At 44.3% G+C, this 20,855-nt stretch overlaps 1 protein-coding gene across 1 annotated transcript; it reads right to left on the bottom strand.

Annotated features, from left to right (window-relative positions):
- Positions 1–2,311: 2,311 nt before the first annotated feature.
- PGLYRP4 (peptidoglycan recognition protein 4) lies at positions 2,312–19,923 on the bottom strand. The gene is made up of 9 exons (XM_032154576.2): positions 19,605–19,923; positions 18,961–19,055; positions 17,195–17,284; positions 16,262–16,475; positions 14,169–14,287; positions 12,693–12,845; positions 11,457–11,655; positions 8,259–8,377; positions 2,312–3,134 (listed from the first exon to the last, which is right to left on the bottom strand). Exons 2-9 carry the CDS (start codon positions 19,007–19,009, stop codon positions 2,956–2,958), a joined length of 1,122 nt encoding a protein of 373 aa, XP_032010467.1. The 5' UTR covers positions 19,010–19,055; positions 19,605–19,923; the 3' UTR covers positions 2,312–2,955.
- Positions 19,924–20,855: the final 932 nt, after the last annotated feature.

The following is a 20,855-nucleotide window of genomic DNA, read 5'->3' as shown; positions in this document are numbered from 1 at the left end:
TCATTAGCCATTAGACATTGGAAATTTCCCATTAGACAGTAGAAATTTCCCAAGTCTTTCGACCCAATATGAGAAATATTTAATAGCTTCATTGCTACCTGATATGATAAAATGTTTTAACTTATATGTTTCCCATCCCAGACCTGAAATCAGCCATTTCTCTAAGAACTGTTGATTTCTTTTACTGGGAAATGGGAAATGGTATTTTAAGATCACAACTTGGGTGCTACAGATACTTATTGCTACCATATTGATCATGTTTCTGGGCCCTTTCAGTGAGCAAAGGTAAAATTATTTAAGATGAAATACCTCATATGTTCATAAATGAGTTCACCCTGTTGTTTTTTTAATTCACATCCAGGGACACAGTGTATCACTTAACCTCTGCTGTATTAATCTGTATCTCCTTTTCCCACACTGAGAATCCTACTTTCAAAAACACTGGGGATGATGGAATTAGAATATCACATAATTACTCATTTGTTTGATTCAACATCTCATACTAAACTTTCTTCTAATAACAATATTAATATTAGAACTATAATATGATTACTAAAGTGATTTTTAAAACTAACTTGCAGATGCTCTCCTTATTCTCTCCCCACTTTTTTATAGTTCTACCTTATACTACACTGTCAGAGTTCATAACCATTACATACAATACTATTTTTCTAATAATTTTCATTTGGTCTTAATTCTACAAGTAAATATGTATTAAATGCTTACCACCAATCATAATGCCAGTGTCTCTACAGTTATTTTGGTCACTTTTAAAGACATTCTGTAGATTCTTACAAAGAGTCTCATGGGAATAATATTCACAGAGTCTTCCATGTTCATGAGAGTTTATCTGTGACCTTTGTACATAAAAGTCAATTTGATTGAACATAATCCTTGGATCACATTTTTTCTTATTTTTAAAATGTGTTATTATATTTTCTCCTAGCTCAAAATGTTATTGTCAATAAGTCTGATGATATTTTTCTCTTTTATTAGTAATTTGTTGTTTTTTCCTGAATGCCCAAAGGATATTTTCCACTAAAGAGAATGAGTTCTTAAAAATCCATTTGTTCAAGTAGACCATATGTTTGCATTCATCATTTTGAGTCCATCTTTTCTGGTATGAAGTGTGCCCTTTAAAAACAAAATTTCAAATTTTTTTTTATTTCAGGAGGTGTTTCTAGCATAGTAGTTTTGAAAATTTGTTCTGTTCCTTTACTTCAGTTTTCTTCCTTAGGGACTCCAGTTATATGTATATATGTATCTTGTATCTTCTTTGCCTATGTTTTATATTTATCACTTTCTCTCTAATTATTTTAATGTTACTTTTTAATTTATTTTTTATTTTAGAATTTTCCTTCGTTTTATCGTATCTTTCTTTAAAGGCATTATCCATTATGTATATCCACTTTTAACATTTTTTTTTTACTGGTTATTTCTGAAATTGATATTTCCTTTATTTCTTATTCTCTTCTGAGCCCCATTACCTTATTTCTGAGTTTTTGCACTTTCCATTAATTGTTCTTTCATATCTTGTATTATTTTCCTAATTATTTTAGCTCAGTTTGAAATTGTAGCTTATAGTTTTCACCCATAAGCATGTCTTTATGTAATGCTTTTATTTTATTGATTCTGCTCCTGATTCTATTTTTATCTTAGAATGACTTTATGTGGGTTTGAACCTCAATTATTTTCTGTTGTTTATTTTATATATTAGCTTTCCTCAACTTTAAAGAAGATGTATGGTTTTGAGAGGCATTTTTAATTCAATCACTCTGGAACACCTTCTATTATTTTTTTTTCAAGTAAATGTTCAATATTATGATGGCTTATATTCAGAGAGCTTCTTGCTCCACTGCCTTTCCACACTTTCATGTGAGCTTCTTTTTTCTTTTTTCTTTTTTTAATCTCTTAGGCCTGGACTGAATTAGATTCTGTTTCCAGCAGTTCTCCCCTGTGGGGCTTTGTTCTAGAAGGGAATTTTAGCTGGCTAGTTTTGAGAAGCATAGGACCCAGACCGTTCCAGTTCCTACAGATCTTACTACAGAATCCTTTGTGTTTACACACCATTGGAGTGTGCAAAAAGGCCTCTTGATTTTGGATGCTAAGCTGTCAAAAATTTGGGGTAAAAATATCTTGGTTATTTTAGGTTCTCATGTCCTCCAGACACCCTGTTGTACCATAGAGATCTTATGGCTCTTGGACTGGGAGGGAACAGAAACACAGAAAATGCTGGTGGTATGGGGGCACTGTCCAGAGAGTTCTTCTCCAAATAGGGGATGATGTAGTGAATTGGCAAGGTGAACATGAATTTGGATCTCTTCATTCATTTATTCATCCATTTCTCTAATAAACATCAGTAGAACCTATTAAATTTCAGACACTGCTGAGAAACAGAGGACATAGAGATGAATAAAACACAGTTCCTCCCCTGGAGAAACTCACAACCAAGTAGCAAGGATAGACATATCTATAAATAATGACAGCCGTTAAATAAGGGCTGCATCCAAATATATACAAGTTTATGTGTAAGCAAGGAAGGGTGGTCACGTTGACCTGAGTTATGGGTGAGGGGTGATAGGTGGGAGGTGAGGGCTGCCAGGCAGACACCAGGGGAAGGCTCACCAGGCAGAGGGGCATGGAGAGAGAGAGAGAAATGAAACAAGAACCAGCCCATTGTCTCACCTGGCTGAGGAGCTGGGTTTCCAGGGGAGAGGAAGGTAAGGAGAGAAGTCTGGACTCAGACTCAGAGGGCTGTGAATGTCCAGCTATGAGGGTTGGAGGCCCTTGGAGGATGTTGGCAGGAGAGGGCATGATCATCCCAACCTGAAAAAGGAGGCATGGGATGGTGTGGCAGGGGAGGAGGGCACAAGGTGTTGAGCCAAGGTGGATGGTGAGGACAGGAGATACCTGACAGGGGAGGGAGAGCAGTCTCAGAAAGACCTGGGGCTTCTCTCAGTGTTTGAAATGAGGCCAGGTGCTGATGATGTTGTACAAAGCTTGCCCAGGAGACAAGGTTCGGGCCACATCACTGTGGCCCACCAGCAGGTAGTTGGGAGTCAAGTACCCCTTGACCATGGCACACTGGATCAGGTCTTGGGCTGCCTCTAGTGCTGCAGCATTGGGTGGTATACCTGCAAAACACAGCAGCCCATTGTCCACAGGATTACAGGGCACCCTGCAAGATAGAACATATCCCCAGAACCCACCCTCATCACCAAGCTAATAGATTCCACTGTTGGCAGCCTCCCTAGAGACAGGCAAAAAAACAAGGTCAAGACTTCAGATTTCTTAGTGTCAAAGTTTTCCTGAATCAAAAGAGCCAAGCCTGGGATAATATATTCTTCTGGGGATACACAAAGCTTTTATCCACTGCAAATGTTTAGCCTGGTAGTTCTTTATAAGGGTGCAATTTAGCCCCCCAGAGGACATTTGGCAATGTCATGAGATATTTTTGGTAGTGAAAACTGGGATGCAGGGGAATGCTAGTCGGTAGAAGCCAAGGATACTGCTAAACATCCTAGGACAGGACAGCCTCCGACAACAATGAATTATCTGAGCCAACACCCCACTGACAGCACTAGACAGATCATCAAGGCAGAAAATCAACAAAGAAACTCTAGACTTAAATTGGACTCTAGATCAAATAGACCTAGCAGATATTTACAGAACTTTCTAGTCAACAATGGCAGAATATATATTCATCTCTTCTGCACACAGAACATTCTCAAAAATAGACCATATGCTAGGCCACAAAATAAGCCTCAATAAATTTTTTAAAAATTAAAATCATATCAAGTATCTTGTTGGACCGCAGTGGAAGAAAACTAGAAATCAATACCAAGAGTAACTCTAAAAACTATACAAATACATGGAAATTAAACAACCTGCTCCTGAATGGTCATTGGGTCAATGATAAAATTAAGGTCAAAATTAAAGATTTTTTGAAATGAATGAAAATAGAGACACAACATACCAAAACCTCTGGGATACAACAACAAACAGTGATAAGACGGAATGTTACAGCATCAAATGCCTCTATCAGAAAGATAGGAAAGTCTCGAATTAACAACCTAATGTCACAACTCAAAAAAATAGAAAATCTAGAACAAACAAAACCCAAAACTAGCAGAAGAAATAATAAAGATCACTGCAGAACTAAATGATATTATGTAGAACTTCTTTGAGCATTCGGTCTCTATATGAGACCAAAAAAAAAAAAATAGAAAGCATCAATGAAACAAAAATTTGGTTATTTGAAAAGATAAACAGAACTCACAGACCACTAGCTAGATTAACCAAGAAAAAAAGAGATAAGATTAGAACACCCACAATCAGAAATAATAAAGGTTGCATTATAGTTAATACCACAGAAATAACAAAAGATTGTCAGAGATTACTATGAGCATCTCTATGCATATAAACTAAAAAACCTAGAGGAAATGGATAAATTCCTAGAAACATACAACATCCCAAGACTGAACCAGGAAGAAATAGAAATCATTAATAGACCAATAACAAATAATTAAATTAAATCAGTAATTAAAAAAAGATTCTCCCAACAACAAAAAGCCCAGGACCAGATGGATTCACAGCTGTATTCTACCAGATATAAAAGGAAGAATACCAACCCTACTAAAATTGTTCCCAAAAATTGAGGAGGAGGGAATCCTCCCCAACTCATCTACAAAGCCACTCTGATACCAACGCCAGGTAAGGACACAACAACAACAACCAAAACTACAGGCCAATAGCCCTGATTAATATCGATGCAAAAGTTCACAACAAAAAACTAGCGAACTAAATCCAACAACACATCAAAAAGTTAATTCCCACAATCAAGTGGGCTTTATTCCTGGGAAGCAGAGATGGTTCAACATATGCAAATAAATAAATGTGCTTCACCACATAAGCAGAATTAAAACAAAAACTATAAATAGTTTTGATGCAGAAAAAGCATTCAATTAAAACCAACTTCATGATAAAAACTCTCAAGAAACTAGGCATCAAAAGAACATACCTCAGAATAATAAATCCATATATGACAAAATCACAATCAACATCATACTGAATGGTAAAAAGTTGAAAACATTCCCCCTAAGAACTAGAAAAAGACAAAGATGCCCACTTTCACCACTCCTATTCAACACAGTATTGAATAAAACAATCAATCAAGAGAGAGAAATAAAAGGCACCCAAATTGGAAAAGAGGAAGTCAAATCATCTCTGTTCACTGGTGATATAATCTTATATCTACAAAACCCTCAAGACTCCTTCAAAAGACTCCTATATTTAATAAATAATTTCAGTAGTTTCAAGATACAAAATCAATGTACAAAAATCAGCAGCATTTCTATACACCAATAACAATCAAGCTAAGAACCAAATCAAGAACTCAATTCCATATACAATAGCTACATATAGATAGATATAAATAGATAAATACAGCTGTTATGTATAGGTGTGTATATGTTTGTATGTATATATATGTATTCCTAGTGTGTATATATATGTATTCCTAGTATATATATATGTATTCCTAGTGTGTGAGTGTATATACATATATATATATATACCAAGGAGGTGAAAGATCTCTACAAGAAGAACTACAAAACACTGATGAAAAAAATTGTAGATGACACAAACAAATGAGAATACATCCCATGCTCATGGATTTGAAGGATCAGTGTCATTAAAGTGATCATACTACCTAAAGCAATCTACAGATTCAACGCAGTTCCTATCAAATTACAAACATCATTTTTCACAGAATTTGAAAAAACTATTCTATAATTCATATGGAACTAAGAAAGAACCCAAATAGCCAAAGCAATTCTATGTAAAAAGAATAAAGCTGGAGCTATCGTATTACCTGACTTCAAATTATACTGTAAGACTATAGTAACCAAATTAGCATGGTACTGGTATAAAAACAGATACATAGATCAATGGAACAGAATAGAGAACCCAGAAATAAAGCCACATAGCTACACTCAACCAATCTTTGACAAAGCTGACAAAAATATACACCAGGGAAAGGACACCCTATTGAATAAATGGTGCTGAGAAAATTGGATAGTCACATGCAGAAGAATGAAACTAGACCCACTGTATACAAACATTGACTCAAGATGGATTAAAGACTTAAATTTAAGATCTCAAACTATAAAAATCTTAGAAGAAAGCCTGGGAAAAAACTCTTCTAGAAATGGGCCTAGGCAAAGCATTTATGACTAAGTCCTCAAAAGCAAATGCAACAAAAGCAAAAAAAGACAAATGGGACTTAATTAAACTAAAATATTTCTTCACAGCAAAAGAAATAAACAACAGGGTAAACAGACAACCTACAGAATGGAAGAAAATGTTTGCAAACTATGCACCTGACAAAGAGCTAATATCTGTAATCTACAAGGAACTCAAACAACTTTTAAGGAAAAAAGTCAGCTCATTAAAAAGTGAGCAAAGGACCTAGACAGACATTTTTCAAAAGAAGACATGATAGCAGCCAAAAACCGTGAAAAAATGCTCAACATTACCAATCGTCAGAGAAATGCAAATTAAAATCACAATGAGATACCATCTTACAACAGTCAGATTGACAGAGATCAAGACCATCCTGGCCAACATGGTGAAACCCTGTCTCTACTAAAAATAAAAAAATTAGTTGGGTGTGATGGCATGCACCTGTAGTCCTAGCTACTCAGGAGGCTAAGGCAGGAGAATTGCTTGAACCCAGGAGGAGAGGTTGCAGTGAGCCAAGATCACACCACCACACTCCAGCCTGGCGACAGAGCAAGACTCTGTCTAAATAAATAAATAAATAAATAAGTCAAAAAATAACAGATGTTGCTGAAGATGCAGAGAAAAGGGAATGCTTACACACTATTGATGAGAATGTAAATTAGTACAACCTCTATGGAAATTTATGAAAGAGCTAAAAATAAAATAGCCATTTGATTCAGCAATCCAAATAATGAGTATCATCCCAAAGAAAAAGAAATCATTATATCAAAAAGACATTTGCACTCATATGTTTATCTCAACACTATTCATAATAGCAAAGGCATTGAATCACTTCAATGTCCATCAATGGATGACTGAATAAAGAAAAGGTAGGGTGTGTGTGTGTGTGTGTGTGTGTGTGTGTGTGTGTGTGTACACCATGGAATACTATTCAGCCATTAAAAACTGAAATCATGGCACGGTGGCTCACTTTGGGAGGCTGAGACAGGCGGATCACGAGGTCAGGAGTTCGAGACCAGTCTGGCCAACATGATGAACACCTGTCTCTACTAAAAATACAAAAATTAGCCAGGTGTGGTGGCATATGCCTGTAGTCCTAGCTACTCAGGAGGCTGAGGCCAGAGAATCGCTTGAACCCAGGAGGCAGAGGTTTCAGTGAGCCAAAACTGCACATTGCGTTCCAGCCTGGGCGACAGAGCGAGACTCCATCTCAAAAAAAAAAAAAAGAAAGAAAGAAAAGAAAAGAAATCATGTCTTTTACAGCAACATAGGTGGAAATGGAGGCCATATTCCTAAGTGGAATGACTCAAAAACAGAAAACGAAAAACTACATGTTTTTACTTATAAGTGAAAGCTAAACAATGGGTACATATTGGCACACAGAGTACAATAATAGACATCAGAGACTTCAAAAGGTGAGAAGGTGAGAGCAGGATTAGGGACAAGACGTTATTTAATGGGTACCATGTACACTACTCAGGTGATGGGTACACTGAAAGCCCAGACTTCACCACTGTGTAACATATCCATGTAACACAATGGATTTGTAGCCCCTAAATCTATAAAAATGAAAAAACAAAGTAAAATAGAGCTCTGAGCCATGACAATTCTCAGTGTGCACTCTCAGTGCAAAGACTGGGGCTCGCTGTGGCTTTGGCATACAAGGCAAAGAGTCTCTACATTGTTGTCATGGTAACCAAGAGAAGACGCATCTGCTGACCAAGACGAGCTAAAAATAAGCACAAAGATCTTTTCCCCTTACTTTGCATGTTCCTTACATATTGGAAGAAAGAGACATTTGGCTCGGTGTAAAGGAGGGTAGATGTAGGGTGAGCATTATGTCTGGGGGTCACCTCTGGTCACACTCAGCTGAGTCAAATGTTGGATTGGAAGCTGGGTCAATCAAGCATATGCAGGCACTAAAATAACGCTTGAGACTGAGACTATGTCTTCCATGTCAGATGCTCTCTTTCAAATACCATGCAATGACCCTACTGCCCAAAGCATCCACTTACCTGTGAAGGTGCCCATGAAGGTAATGCCCAGGGCAATGTCGTCATAGCCAGGGGTGGAGGAGCCTTGGACATTCCAGCCCACTCCTTCATAAATGGCGCCATCCTGGCCCACCAGGAAGCTAGAGGACCACAAGGGGAGACGGAAACCAGCATGAAATTCTGGAATTGTTTCTCTCTTTCATATATTAATTTATTCATGTCTTTACTGCTTCAGACTTTGATTATCTATTGGATTCTAAGCACTGGGTTACAGAAACAAGACAGTCCTTGCCAATGGAGTGCTGGTAAACTAGCTCAGGGGGAATGAGGGAAGCAGGGTATGGAGAGGGAATCCCAATTTATGGCATATGCTGATTTTTGTGGTGTAAACCTCTCACTATAGCAGATTTCAGGTGACCCACAATTTAACAAGCAGCTCTCAAAATTCCAGAATCTCTAACAATCAGCTCTCATGAGCTGGCACAAGCCCATTCGGCTCCAGCACACCACTGCGGCCCCCAAGTAGCTCACAGTCAATGAAGATAAAAGAGAATGACAGCTTTCAATCCCTAGGCCTTTTCTCCTTCTCACCGAGAAAACGGTTTCCCCCAAGGTGACCAGGATCTCCTTACCATTAAATACAATGTAAACTTCCCCAATCTTTCCTGACTTGATCTCTCTGTACATTTGACTCTGCCACCCCTCTTGACTTCTCCAAACATTCTCTTCCCTTAGCTTCCATCACACCACACTCTCTTGGCTTTCTTCTCCAGCTGCTCTCTCTCCACACCTCATCTTCCTGCACCCTTTCCTTAAATGTGGGGTTCCTCAGGATGCTATCCTGAGCCCTCTTCTCCCCATACTCCACGCAGGACTAACCCATCCACTTCCTTGGCTTCAGTTGCCATCCATGAAAGTCCGCATGTTCACAACTGGACCCATCTTCTTCCTCACCTGTTCCCCTTTCTGGGATCCCCATCTTGGTGAAAGGCATGGTCACCCACCCACCCATTGGCCCCAGCCAGGAATACAGGCATCAGCCCACCCACTTCATCCACTCATTAACCCAGGCTTGTCAATGATGTCTCCCAACTACTCTCCCTGATCTGCCCTGCACCGTGGTCATTAACCATTAACCTCCACTGACCTCTGAAATTCTTCCACTTCTCTCTGTGACCTCTGCTACCATCACAGGGATGTCACCACTCAGTCCTGCCTGGATTGCTGCACAGTCCTCAGATCTCACGGCCTCCAGCTCCACCCTTTCCCATCCAGTCCATTCCTAAAGGGTAGCCAGACTGGTCTTTCTAAAATACAAATCTTACTATGTCAAAACCCTGTTTTCAGTCCCTCAGCACTGAGTGCACACACCTCAGCTTAAGTTACAAGATCCTTCCGACATGGACCCTATCTGCCTCCCCAGCATCAGCTCTACCACACTCCTCTTTGACATCTATATTTATCCCGATGAACTTCTCTCAGCTCCCCACAGGCACCTCTCTCAGGCTGGAATTCAGTCCTTTCCACAGAGGCCACTTCCCCCTTCCTGAATCACTCTTCCTGCTTCCTTCTCCCACTCAACTGGAAGGCCTCAGCTAATCTGATGCTCCCACAGGGATTGCTTCCTTCACGCCTCTTTTCCTGGCATCCTAAACCTCCCGTCTACCCTCCACGTGTCCCCTATCATAATGTTTAACCTACCCTACTAGAACTTATTTGTTTGAATTATTTTTCTTCCTCACTAAAGCATTGGCTCCATGCAGGCAAGAACCATATCTGTGAGGCACATCTGATGGCATCCCCAGAGTAGCCTTGTGCCACGCAGAGTACACATTCAATTACATGTTCAGTGAATTGTAATCTATGAGGCAGGGAGTGTGTCATCCTGACTACAGACCACCTCGATGAAAGAAAATGACACGGTCATAATGCTATAATAGAAGAGGATACAATAGAAAGTCCGAGTCAAGGGACAGGTAACTACCCTCTGAGACCTGAATAGAAAAAGGGAAAGGGCCTCCCCTCAGCCTCCACCACTTTCCAGTTTAGGCTTTCCAAATTTACAGTCCGTTTTCAGGTATCCACTCTTATTAAAGACAGCAATGCTGCAAGTAATCCTGTATGGCAGGACCTAGCAAAGCACTTGGTAGGTTCTGATACGTCATAGATGTTGGAGGGAAAGTTTTCTCCTATCTTGAAAAGGGTGCTACTAAAATGGGGACAGAGAGCGGGGGGCCAGAGAGGGGAGAGACAGTCAGCCCAGAATCATGTACCAAGCGATGGTAAATTCATCACTAAGCCATAAATGGCCCTAGAGTTAAGGGTTCCTTCTATGAATGTGCATGAATATGCCAGATGGGCTACCAGTAGCCTTTTCTGAGATTTAAAATTTAGTGTGATTGTTCCTGATGGGACATTACATGGCATCTAACCCCGGATATCTTATCTGCAAACTCTGAAAGCATCCTTCAAGAAATTTCTGCTTGTTTTGTGGACTATTTATTTTGTATATTTGTGCAGCAGTTTTTAAAATCAGTACTTTTTAATGGAAACATCTTGATCAAAAATGTGTCACAGAATTTTGAGACCCTTTAAGATAATGCTTAACAGGGAAAAAAATAAATAAATGTTTACTCTTCCACTTAAGTCGGTGTGTTCCTTATTAAAGAATCACAGACCTTAGCATTAGAGAAATCAAAAGATAGTACTTGGTCTCTCCCCCGCCTTCAGACAGGAAGGATATTCTTCCCAAGGAGGTTGGTGGTTTCTAGAAGCAGAGAAGCAGCATGGGTCTACCATGAGGGGGAACCACTTCAGGTTGTGGCCAAAGTGAGCAGCAGAGCCCCAGCCTCTGAGTAGGAGGCGGTGGTTACACAAACAAAGCACAATCTTTCGATTATCTTTTCTACAGGTGTCAGAATCTTGCATGCATACTGCTTCCTCCAGTGACTTTTTGGCAGAGTTTTAGCATCCATCATGCCAGTTTACTACCTTTAGTAGGTACACGTCTTGAGAACATGTTTGGGCAAATGACTACCCCCTTGGCTATCTCCTAAGAAAGACCCAGGCAGGGTCGTGTGATGAATTCATTTGGTTAGCCATACAGTGCCTCTCCTATGGTGACTAGCCAGTAAATATTAGTTCGCTTTCACCTTCCTTTCAAAGGTTCAGTTTCTGCCCCCAAGAGAAGAGAAGCCCACGGTACCCAGACCCACTCACTTATACCCAATGTCGCATGACTTGAGCCTGTCTATGTAGAAAGACTGGATGTCCCGGACCAGCAGGCGGCACTCATCAGAAATGTTGCAGGTCCTCCCGGCAGTGTGGATAATGATGCCATACTTCGCTGGGAGAGTCATCCTGGGACAGTGGGTCTCCCTGGCTCCCCACACAGACCGTGGGACAATGCTGGGGCAAGCTGAGGCGGGGCGAGAAACAACAGAGGGTTCATCTTCCCCATCCATGTCAGCCACTTCTCCACTGTAGGCTGATATAATGTCCCGGACCCTCAACTTCCCAAACCCCTCTGGGTCTCCCACCCTGCCCCCAACAGTGGGACCTGAGAGCAGACAGTGTCCCACAGTGGGACATGGACATTTTATTCTAAGAATATGTCTTTGAGTCATTTGTAATCCATGAAACTCTCTGTCAATGTAAGTGATCATTTATGTTGACAGATGGCACCAGAGATCAAATTTACTCAAGGCTTTAATATAATAGAGATGAATCTTCTTTCAGTCTTGATTAAGCCCAAGAAAAGGCTGAAAGTGCTTATTAAATTTACTGTTCTTGATGTTGCTGCTTGTTAAACCCAAAATGGTATCCACCTTTTATTATCTGAATTACGTTAAGCTCTTTCTTTAAAGTCTGTGTAAGTAGTGGTCTAAGTTTTCTGCAGCACTTCAGTCTATTCGTGTTGTTTTGGTTTTTGTATTCAGAAATATATGTTAGTGTGTGTGTGTTCATGTGTAAACATATGAGTGTATAAATATGTGTATAAATGTATCCAGTCCCTTTCCATTGTCTCCTCCCTTGCACTTTTCTCCATATAACATACCAAATATGTCACTTATTTATTTGCTTATTGTCTTTCTCTGCCCTCTAGACTGAAACTTCATGAGGCCAGGAACTTTTGCTTTTCATTCCTGAGTATATTTTCAGGGTCTAGAAGGTGTTCAGTAAATGCTTGTTGAGTGATGGAAGAAAGGAGTGTGCATATATGACACCAGGGATAATGCTATGGCTCTTTCATATGAGGAATCTGGGGGACAAAGAGGTGGCCTGGAGGTTTCCTCTCAAGATTTGCCAGCCCCAAGAGTTCAGAGAGTTGGGTGGCCAGTTGCCTTCCAGAAGGAATCTAATGGGCCCTACTGAAAGGGTCACTCCCAATGGTATTTGTGAGTTAGTTGGAGTGAGCCCAGCGGCAGGCCCAGTAGGGTTGAAGAAAGGTCTTACCTATCTTCAGGCTTGTCTTCTGCCGAGGGGCCAGGCAGTTCTCGCCTTTCACAAGAAGTGGCTGAACATAACTGGATGACAGGTGGCCCTTCTGGACAGCATAGGCGATTAGGTTTTCCATGGCCGACAGGGCAGCAGGGCTGGGACTGTGGCCTAGAAGAGAGAAATCTGTGGGAAACCTTCACCCGGCCTGAGTTTCAGGGGATCTTCTGGGGAAGGAGAAGATGCTCTGCCAGTCCCTGCACAGCTGATGGAGAGGAAGAAAAGGGAACAGGTTATGCCCCCAGTTGGAGAGGCTGGGAATTAAGGATCTGCCTGGAAAGATCTCTCAGTGGCTCAGAAGGAAGTCCTTTCCCATCCCAAATACCTGCCAAACTTCACCCCCTCTCTCCATGAAAGAGCTCAGAAGCAGCACCAAGCCCAGCAGCACCCGCAAGGCCAGGCCAGGGTTTCATCAGAAGGGGCCCCTCCAGGCATGTGTCAGGCTCTTTGCCTACAATAACTCATTTAATCCACAGCACAAACCTCTCAGAGATGCTATTATTAACTGCATTATTTGTGAAGAGGAACTTGAGGCTCTGAGAAGTAACATGCTCAAGATCCCAAGCTAACAACAAATGGAAATGAGTAGTCATGAAAACAAAAGCAAAACCAAGATAAACACAGAGTCCTCTGGAATGCTGGAGAAACCACCCAGGAGCTGGAGATAAAAGATATGGACCATGTTCTGATTCCTCTCCTTCTAGCTGTGTCACTTGGGGTCATCGACCTCTCTGAAACCCAGGCTGCACCTCTGCACAACAGGGGTCCTGAAATCTACCTGGACTATCTCAAAGGGTACTGGGAGGGGAAAATGAGAAACTAGGTATGCAAGATCCTCTGTTAATGGGAAAGGGTGCACAAATTCAAAGGAATGGTCCTGGAGTACATATGTTAGGATGCATGTGGCAAGGGGCCTTGGAGCAACAGTCCAGAAAGAAGGGGAAGACAGTCAGAGATTAGGAGACTCAGAGTGTGTGTTTATTTTTTTTTTTTTAGAAATATATAGAAAATCTAGGAGTAAGAGATGAAAGGAAGAGGTGCCTGGCAGGAACTTGGAAAGCATGGCCCACAGCCACAGAATGGTCAGAGCTCAAGAGAAAGATGTGTTAGTCATTGACGTAGAGGAGAGAGTTGAAGCCCAGATAAGCTTGCAGAGAGACGACTGGTCAGCATCTCCACGTACAAGATGGCTAGAGGAAGAGTAGCCTGTTTACAGGGGTTGAGAAGGAAGCCAGGGCAGTAGGAAGAGACCCTTCACAAAGTCATTTCCTGGAAATCAAGGAAGAAGAGAATTCCAAGAGAGAGTGGGTCTTCAGAGAAGTATGAGAAGGATAAGAAGACAGCAGAGTAGCAGATAGCTACTTCCCATGAACTGGCCCCTGAAACAAAGGATTAGAGAACTCTTTGGAGAAGGTCAGCTGTGATAACTGTTACCTTTCTTAGTGCCGAAGAAGGCAAAGCCCAGGGAGATGTTGTTGTAGCCTTGGGTGTGCACTCCTTGGATGTTCCAGCCAACACCTTCATACACCCTGCCATCATCCCCAACCAGGAAGCTATGGAGCAAGATAATACAGGTTTCATGGCTGGCACTGTAGGACATTCCTGAGAGGGGAAACCACTTACCCAGCCTCAAAATGGAGAAGGGCTGAAGCTGTGTTCACTAAAAGGAATTTGCACCAACTCTTCCCAGACATTGGAAAGAACAAGTCATTTATACTAGTCCTTAGAATTCAGAAGGACCCACTCTCACACTCCCTACCTCTTTCCCTTTTCAGAGGCTGCAGTTTTACCAGAAATCATTCTACATGCTCAGGAAAAGAGGTCCTAGAGGTTCCATGATAACTAACACTGACCTGGCCACACAATGGAAGGCTCTTCTGTCTTCCACACTTCCTTAAACATGGCTCTCCTACCTCCTCCAAAGTGTGTGCTGCCTGTGTGATCCACGCAGAGCTGTTCATTTGATTTCTCCCTGTCACGTAACTGTCCTACATAGACTTCCCAAGAAGTAGCTCCTGAGACAAGGCCGAGGATGCAGGCACTTTATCTGCAAAGGTATCTAACAGAGCAGGAGCACCTTCATCTCAGACAAACACCACCACTTGAAGTTCCAGCGCCCTTTCTAGCCTCATGTATTTCAAGGAAATCACTTCTCTTCTAAAAACAAGCAGCCAGAAAGAGCAGACAGTAAAACACAGATAAGACAGCTCGGGCACAGAGAGGGGTGGGGGGAAAGTCCCTTGAGTAACTGCCAAACTTCACCCTCATACAATTGGCCCCAGTAAAACAGTGGGCCTTAATAAGCACATTCCTTTCCCTTCAGGTGCACTAAGATAAGGAAGCTAAAAGCAGACTGGGGGGCGGTGGGGGTATGCCTGCAGCTGCAGAAAGATGTATGGGAACAGACACACAACTCTCCCTCCCAGATAAGCACAACAAAGATGCAGAAGCAGTCCAAGCCTCTGATAAACTCTCCCACCCTGAAACCTTAAAAACCCTTAGTCTGTAAGACAGTGGTCTCTGACCTAACTTGGCCAAAAGCCTCTCTCAGTTTTGTTTTCTCTAAAATAAACCAGTCCTCGACTGTCGAGCCACCTTTCATGTTTCTTTCCTCTTTCTCTAATTCTTACAGGATCCCAGAAGCCAGGCTGAGGAGAGTGAGACAGAAGGAAGAAAGCCAGCAAAGTGTGTGAAATTGGGCTGGCTCACAGTGGCTACCTGCGGCTCCACCCCACCCTGTGGCCTTCCCAGGAGCTGTGTACATGTGCTTTAGAACTGCCTCTCATAAGGGCTGGGGTTGAGGAGGCTACACACCAAGGCTTGTCCCCCAGAAAGGCATTCACTCCCTTTTGTCGTCAGGGGCTGGGGGAAGGTCTGAAGCAGGAAAGCAGAGAGATGTGTTGGGCACTTGAGGCAGGAAGCCGTCATCACACTCAGGAACTGTCCACAGCTAGCCAAAGTCAGAGGTGATCCAAGGGCATGTGGTATGGGCACCGGTACAACCTGCTAGAGCGATCATTACAGGAACAGATGGACATTGGCCTCACTGAGGCTGGAGCCCATGTGTGTGGTGTGGAGGAGCACACCAGGGATGAAGAGAGCCAGTTTAGGCTCCATGAGTCCATAGATATGTGACCCCAAATTAATCAGCCTCCCTCCCTTGGGCCCCTCTTCCCAGGGCAAAGAGATGGTGACACCTGCCTATCAGTCGGGAGAGCTAAAGCCCTCATATATGAGGAAGTCGTTTGTAATCTGTGGTGTGCTGTGCAAGCCAGGGTTGGGGGAGGGTAGAGAATACAGTTATTACTTAACCTTCCTTGCTTCCTTCCGGGAGCTCTCAGAGACAGGCACCTCACAGAAAGATCCAAAGGATTGGGAGTTTCATGGGGGCTTTAAATATTTTATTCATTATAAAACATATAGGACCACAACCCAGAAAATGAGGAAGAGGGATGAGAAGGGACAGGAGAAGCATCCCAGGGAAGCAACACTGACCATGTGCCTTGGGACCCAGACCCAGCTCTTACTTGTAGGCCACATCACACCCGCTGTTGTTGTGGACATGATGGGCCTGCAGTTCCCGCAGTCTCTGGCTGCAGACTCTCCGGTCGTGACACTCCCATCCAGGGACATGGTGTATAACAAGGACATTCACTGGCGTGGTCAGCTGAATACTGCAGCCAACAGCTTCTGCCCCCCATGCCTTGCGAGAGACCGTGGTGGAGACATCTGTGGGGAGGCCTTGGGGTCGTCACTCAGCGCACCTGCCCCATCACTACCGCATTAGCCGGCCAAGCTGAACATGCAGGCATGGGCTGTGTCGGCCCCATGGTAGTGGAAGAGCCTTCAGCAGGCAGGTGCACCTGCCCTGCCCACCTCTGCATCCCCATCTCTCCAACACTCACCCCGAATACAGACTCTGCACCTGGCCAGGGAGCCTAATGCTTTGCTCCCCCATCCCATAATGTCCCCTACCCATCTCCTCCCCTGCTGTGGTCCAGGCTCTGCACTTCAGGAAGCATCACCTGCTTATCCCTGGGAAAGCCCTGAGCAGCCTGGCTTGGTGTCACCTCAGCATTCAATGTGTGCTCTCTGATCATTTCCTCTGTGGTTCTCAGTGTTCCCTGAGGGGACTGCATCTTCTCCCACCAGCAGGGGCTATGTCTCCCCCTCAGTCTGAGGACTCCCTGAGGGCAAGGTTTGGGTCTCCCTCCAAAGAGGGTCCCTGTCTGCAGAGGCTGTTTCCCCCCTTCCTGGGTTTCTAGCCTTCCAGCACCAGCCTTCCATCCCAAGGACCTAGGGCAATTAATGCAGGTGGTTTACTGGTACTGCTCTCTGAACCTCAATCCCATTTGCCCCATCCCAGTCGCATGTGGCTTTGCAGACCTCAGAAACATTTCCGATCACATGAAAAACCCCAGCTCGTCCCAAAACCCCCTTACTATCCAGATCCAGTTTACCTTTTTCAGTGAGCTGGGAGATGTTCTCAAATAGGTACTGGAGCCCCTCTGATACCTGTTTAGCTTGTGTTTTGTTCCAGGAGGAATCACCTGCAAAGGAATATCCCATTTTGCATCAGAGAGCACCAATACCAGCCATCATGTTGGCACCAGCTCTGAACAGAAACAGCCATCCCCTCTCCACTGCCCCTCTGCCTCCTCAAATCCCAGAGCCCCCTCTAAGAAATCCCTCTGGGCTGACCAGAGGGCCACCTCTAATAGCAACAGGTGGCAAAACTTCCTCCCATGCCAACTCTGGGAAATCCCCTGGGATAGGCAGGAAGTTGGAAATGTTATCCTTTTCTCATTAGCTGTATCTACACACAGAATTGGTGAAAAAAAAAAAAAAACCTGGAAATGTATTCAGATACTTCAAAACCACAAAGTCCTCTCTTGTGTGCATTTTACCGAAGCAATGGGGAACCGTGTGTGAAGAACGGGTTAGAATTACCTGCGTGGCTCAGACCAGTTCCCCCAGGATTGATTTTAGGGACATGTGCTATGCCCATTCTCCTGTCTGAAGGCCCATGGGGGATGGGCAGGGCATTGATTGAGACCCTTACCCGCGAGGAGCTTTCTCTTGTTGACAAGCACAAACCCAAGCCATAGGCTGGACTCTGATTGACATCATAATAATACAAATGTAATCCTTGCTCCTGTTTATTTGCTTTTACTGCCCACGTATTGCTATATCTTCAGGTGCATTATCTCATTTAATCCTCACAGTGAGTTTAGGAAGTCATAACTATCTCAATTTTCAGGTGGGAAAATAAAAGTTTATAGAGCTTAATTGCTTGTTTAAAATCATTCCTAGAGGCAGAGCGAGGACGTGAATCCAGGTCTGTAGGCTCCAAGTTTTGTGCTCTATGTACAATCTATTCTTTCTCCCTAAGAGAGAGTAGGTTTTGGGGGTTTTTTCTTTTTGTTTTGTTTTTTGTTTGTTTGTTTGAGATGGAGTCTCACTCTGTCACCAGGCTGGAGTGCAGTAGCTTGATCTCGGCTCACTACAACCTCTGCCTCCCGGGTTCAAGCAGTTCTCTCATGCCTCCCTCCTGAGTAGCTGGGACTACAGGCGCGCAGCAGACGGAGTTTCACCATGTTGACCAGGATGGTCTCGATCTCTTGACCTCCTTATCTGCCCGCCTTGGCTTCCCAAAGTGCTGGGATTACAGGCGTAAGCAACTGCGCCCGGCCAAGAGACAATGGGTTTGTTTTTGTTTGTTTGGTTTTGAGACAAGTTCTCACTCTGTCACCCAGGTTGAAGTGCAGTGGCACGATCTCATCTCACTGCAACCTCCACCTCTTGGCTTCAAGCAATTCTCCTACCTCAGCCTCCCTCCCAAGTAGCTGGAACTAGAGGCACGCGCCACCACACCCAGCTAATTTTTGTATTTTTAGTAGAGACGTGGTTTCACCATGTTGGCCAGGATGGTCTCGATCTCCTGACCTCGTGATCTGCCCGCCTTGGCCTCCCAAAGTGCTGGGATTACAAGCGTGAGCCACCACACCCAGCCGAGAGAGTAGGTTTTTTGTTGTCGTTTGTTTGTTTGTTTTTGAGACAAGTTCTTTCTCTGTCACCCAGGCTGGAGTGCAGTGGTGGGATCTCGGCTCACTACAGCCTTGAACTCCTCAGGCTCAGATGGAGAGTAGGTATTTTTTAATTCCTATTATGAGACTTCAGGATCACCCTTCTCGGTTGCTCTTTGGCCCAGGGAAAGAAAACTTACCCCAGGCCTGGAGACCCAGTGCAGAGAAGACAAGAAGCCACGGCAGCATTCCCACGTGGTCCCAGGACACCAATCTGGAGAGTGTGGATGGCGGCCTGAGAAAGACGCTGACAGTTGTTAACATGACCATTCTCAATCTGCAGAGCATCCCCAACCCTGACTGCAGCGGGTGCCCTCTGCCTCCTCTACCATCCTGTGGCCTCCTGAGGGCCAGCACCCACTTCAGGCTTCTCAGGGCCCCCAGCATACAGCAGGTGCTCAGCATCCCTGTCCTATTATTACCCGAGCAACTCAATTTCATCACGTGCCCATTGCGTGCAAGGCTGTGTACACACTTGCACATGCAGTCTTATTTAATTAGTCCTCACACTAATCCTGTCATGTAAGACTGTTAACCCCCATTTTTACAGACAAAGGAAGTAAGAGCCAAGAATGGTACAACCGAGAAATCCAGACTCATATGGATGGGTCTGATGCAGAGAATCCCTTCCCAGCTGGGAATACGCCAGATGAGGGAGATACAGGAGTAGGAGGGGTTCTTAGTTCTAGGGCAGAAGAAATCCAACCCTTAACACTCTTTCTGGTGGATTCCAGTCCCTTTGCTGGAAGAGGGCTTCTGAAGAAGAAACACACACTCAACTCACAGATACCTGTGGGTCCTGTGCTGTCCCAGCCCAGCAGGTCAGGGTGCAGTCAGCTCGCTCCTGATTGGCCAGCAGCTCCTTCCCTTCCAGACTTGGCCTCCAGGCCCTGCCCTTCTTCACCAGCTGGTGCCTCCTCCTCCAGCCTTCACTCCCCCTGGCCCTAGAGGGCACTCCCTCCCTGGGAATGGAGCACTTGGGCTCTAGCTTCCCAGAGAGAAGAGGAGAGCCCAGGATCCCTAACAAAAGATGGGAGAGAAGGGGAAGACAGAGGGCAAGGCTCTGAGCCAGCTCCTTTCACAGCACCTGGAGAAATGCAAGTGGGACCAGACTCAGGCTGACAGCACCTGGTGACCCGCCCTGTGAATAAGCCCAGGTAGCTCCTCCCTGGAAAAGGGCAAGATTGCCCAACACTCCGGAGAGCTCATCCTCAGCCCTAACCTGGGAAAGCCTGCAGGGCCTGAGGGTTGTGTCTGCAACATCTAGAAACTTCCTGCCTGTGAAGATCTGCTCCAGGAGCCTGAAGACTGTGGATTGAAGTCACTCACCAACACCCCCTTTTACCAGGGTCATGAGCAGGGTCAGGATGGACAGAGAGAAACTGGGAGGTACAATCTCAGGAAACAGCTCATGATGCCTAATTCTGCCCCAGTAGCTTACATGTCTGCCCATCATCCTCCCGCTTGCCACTCCCCACCGTCGGCATCAAGCTGCCACCTACCACAGAAAGCCTCCCACAAACCAAGAATCTCCAGCTCCTCGCCATGTTCCAGTTGTCACCTAATCTCATTCCACATTCTGCAACCTGGACTTCCAGCCCTTGAGTCTTCACAGAGGAAACTCTGCATGACACTTTCCAAGAACGCAGTAGGGTGCAGTCTCCACGGGGACCTGCAGAGCCTCTCATGTCCCAGAGAGTGGGGCAGCCTCCCTAGACACTGAGGAAGTGCCCTGAATCCAGAACAGTTGCTCTCAGTGAGCTGCAGTCCCACCTTTAGCCCGGGCTCCCCAGGAGCGCTCTCTGGATGGTGCCCCTTGAGCATGCGCCAGGTCTACCTGGCATTCATCCCAGTCGTGCACCTAGACCCATGCTGGAGCTGTGAGCTCTATCCTGGGGTGAGGGTGAACGTGGGGCAGAGCCAAAGACAGAGATGAAGGAGACCAAGAACTGGAGCCTGGGACCAGCACTGTAGGGACCCTGGTAGTTTCCCCAGCCTGGCAGCATGCTGTTTCTCCATGCCTTTTGCTGGCCGC

This window comes from Hylobates moloch, unplaced genomic scaffold (genome assembly GCF_009828535.3).
Source record: "Hylobates moloch isolate HMO894 unplaced genomic scaffold, HMol_V3 SCAFFOLD_5, whole genome shotgun sequence".
In the NCBI taxonomy this organism is placed as follows: domain Eukaryota; kingdom Metazoa; phylum Chordata; class Mammalia; order Primates; family Hylobatidae; genus Hylobates; species Hylobates moloch.
The sequence above is the reverse complement of the archived record's forward strand: the minus strand, read 5'-3'. Positions and strand labels throughout refer to the sequence as shown.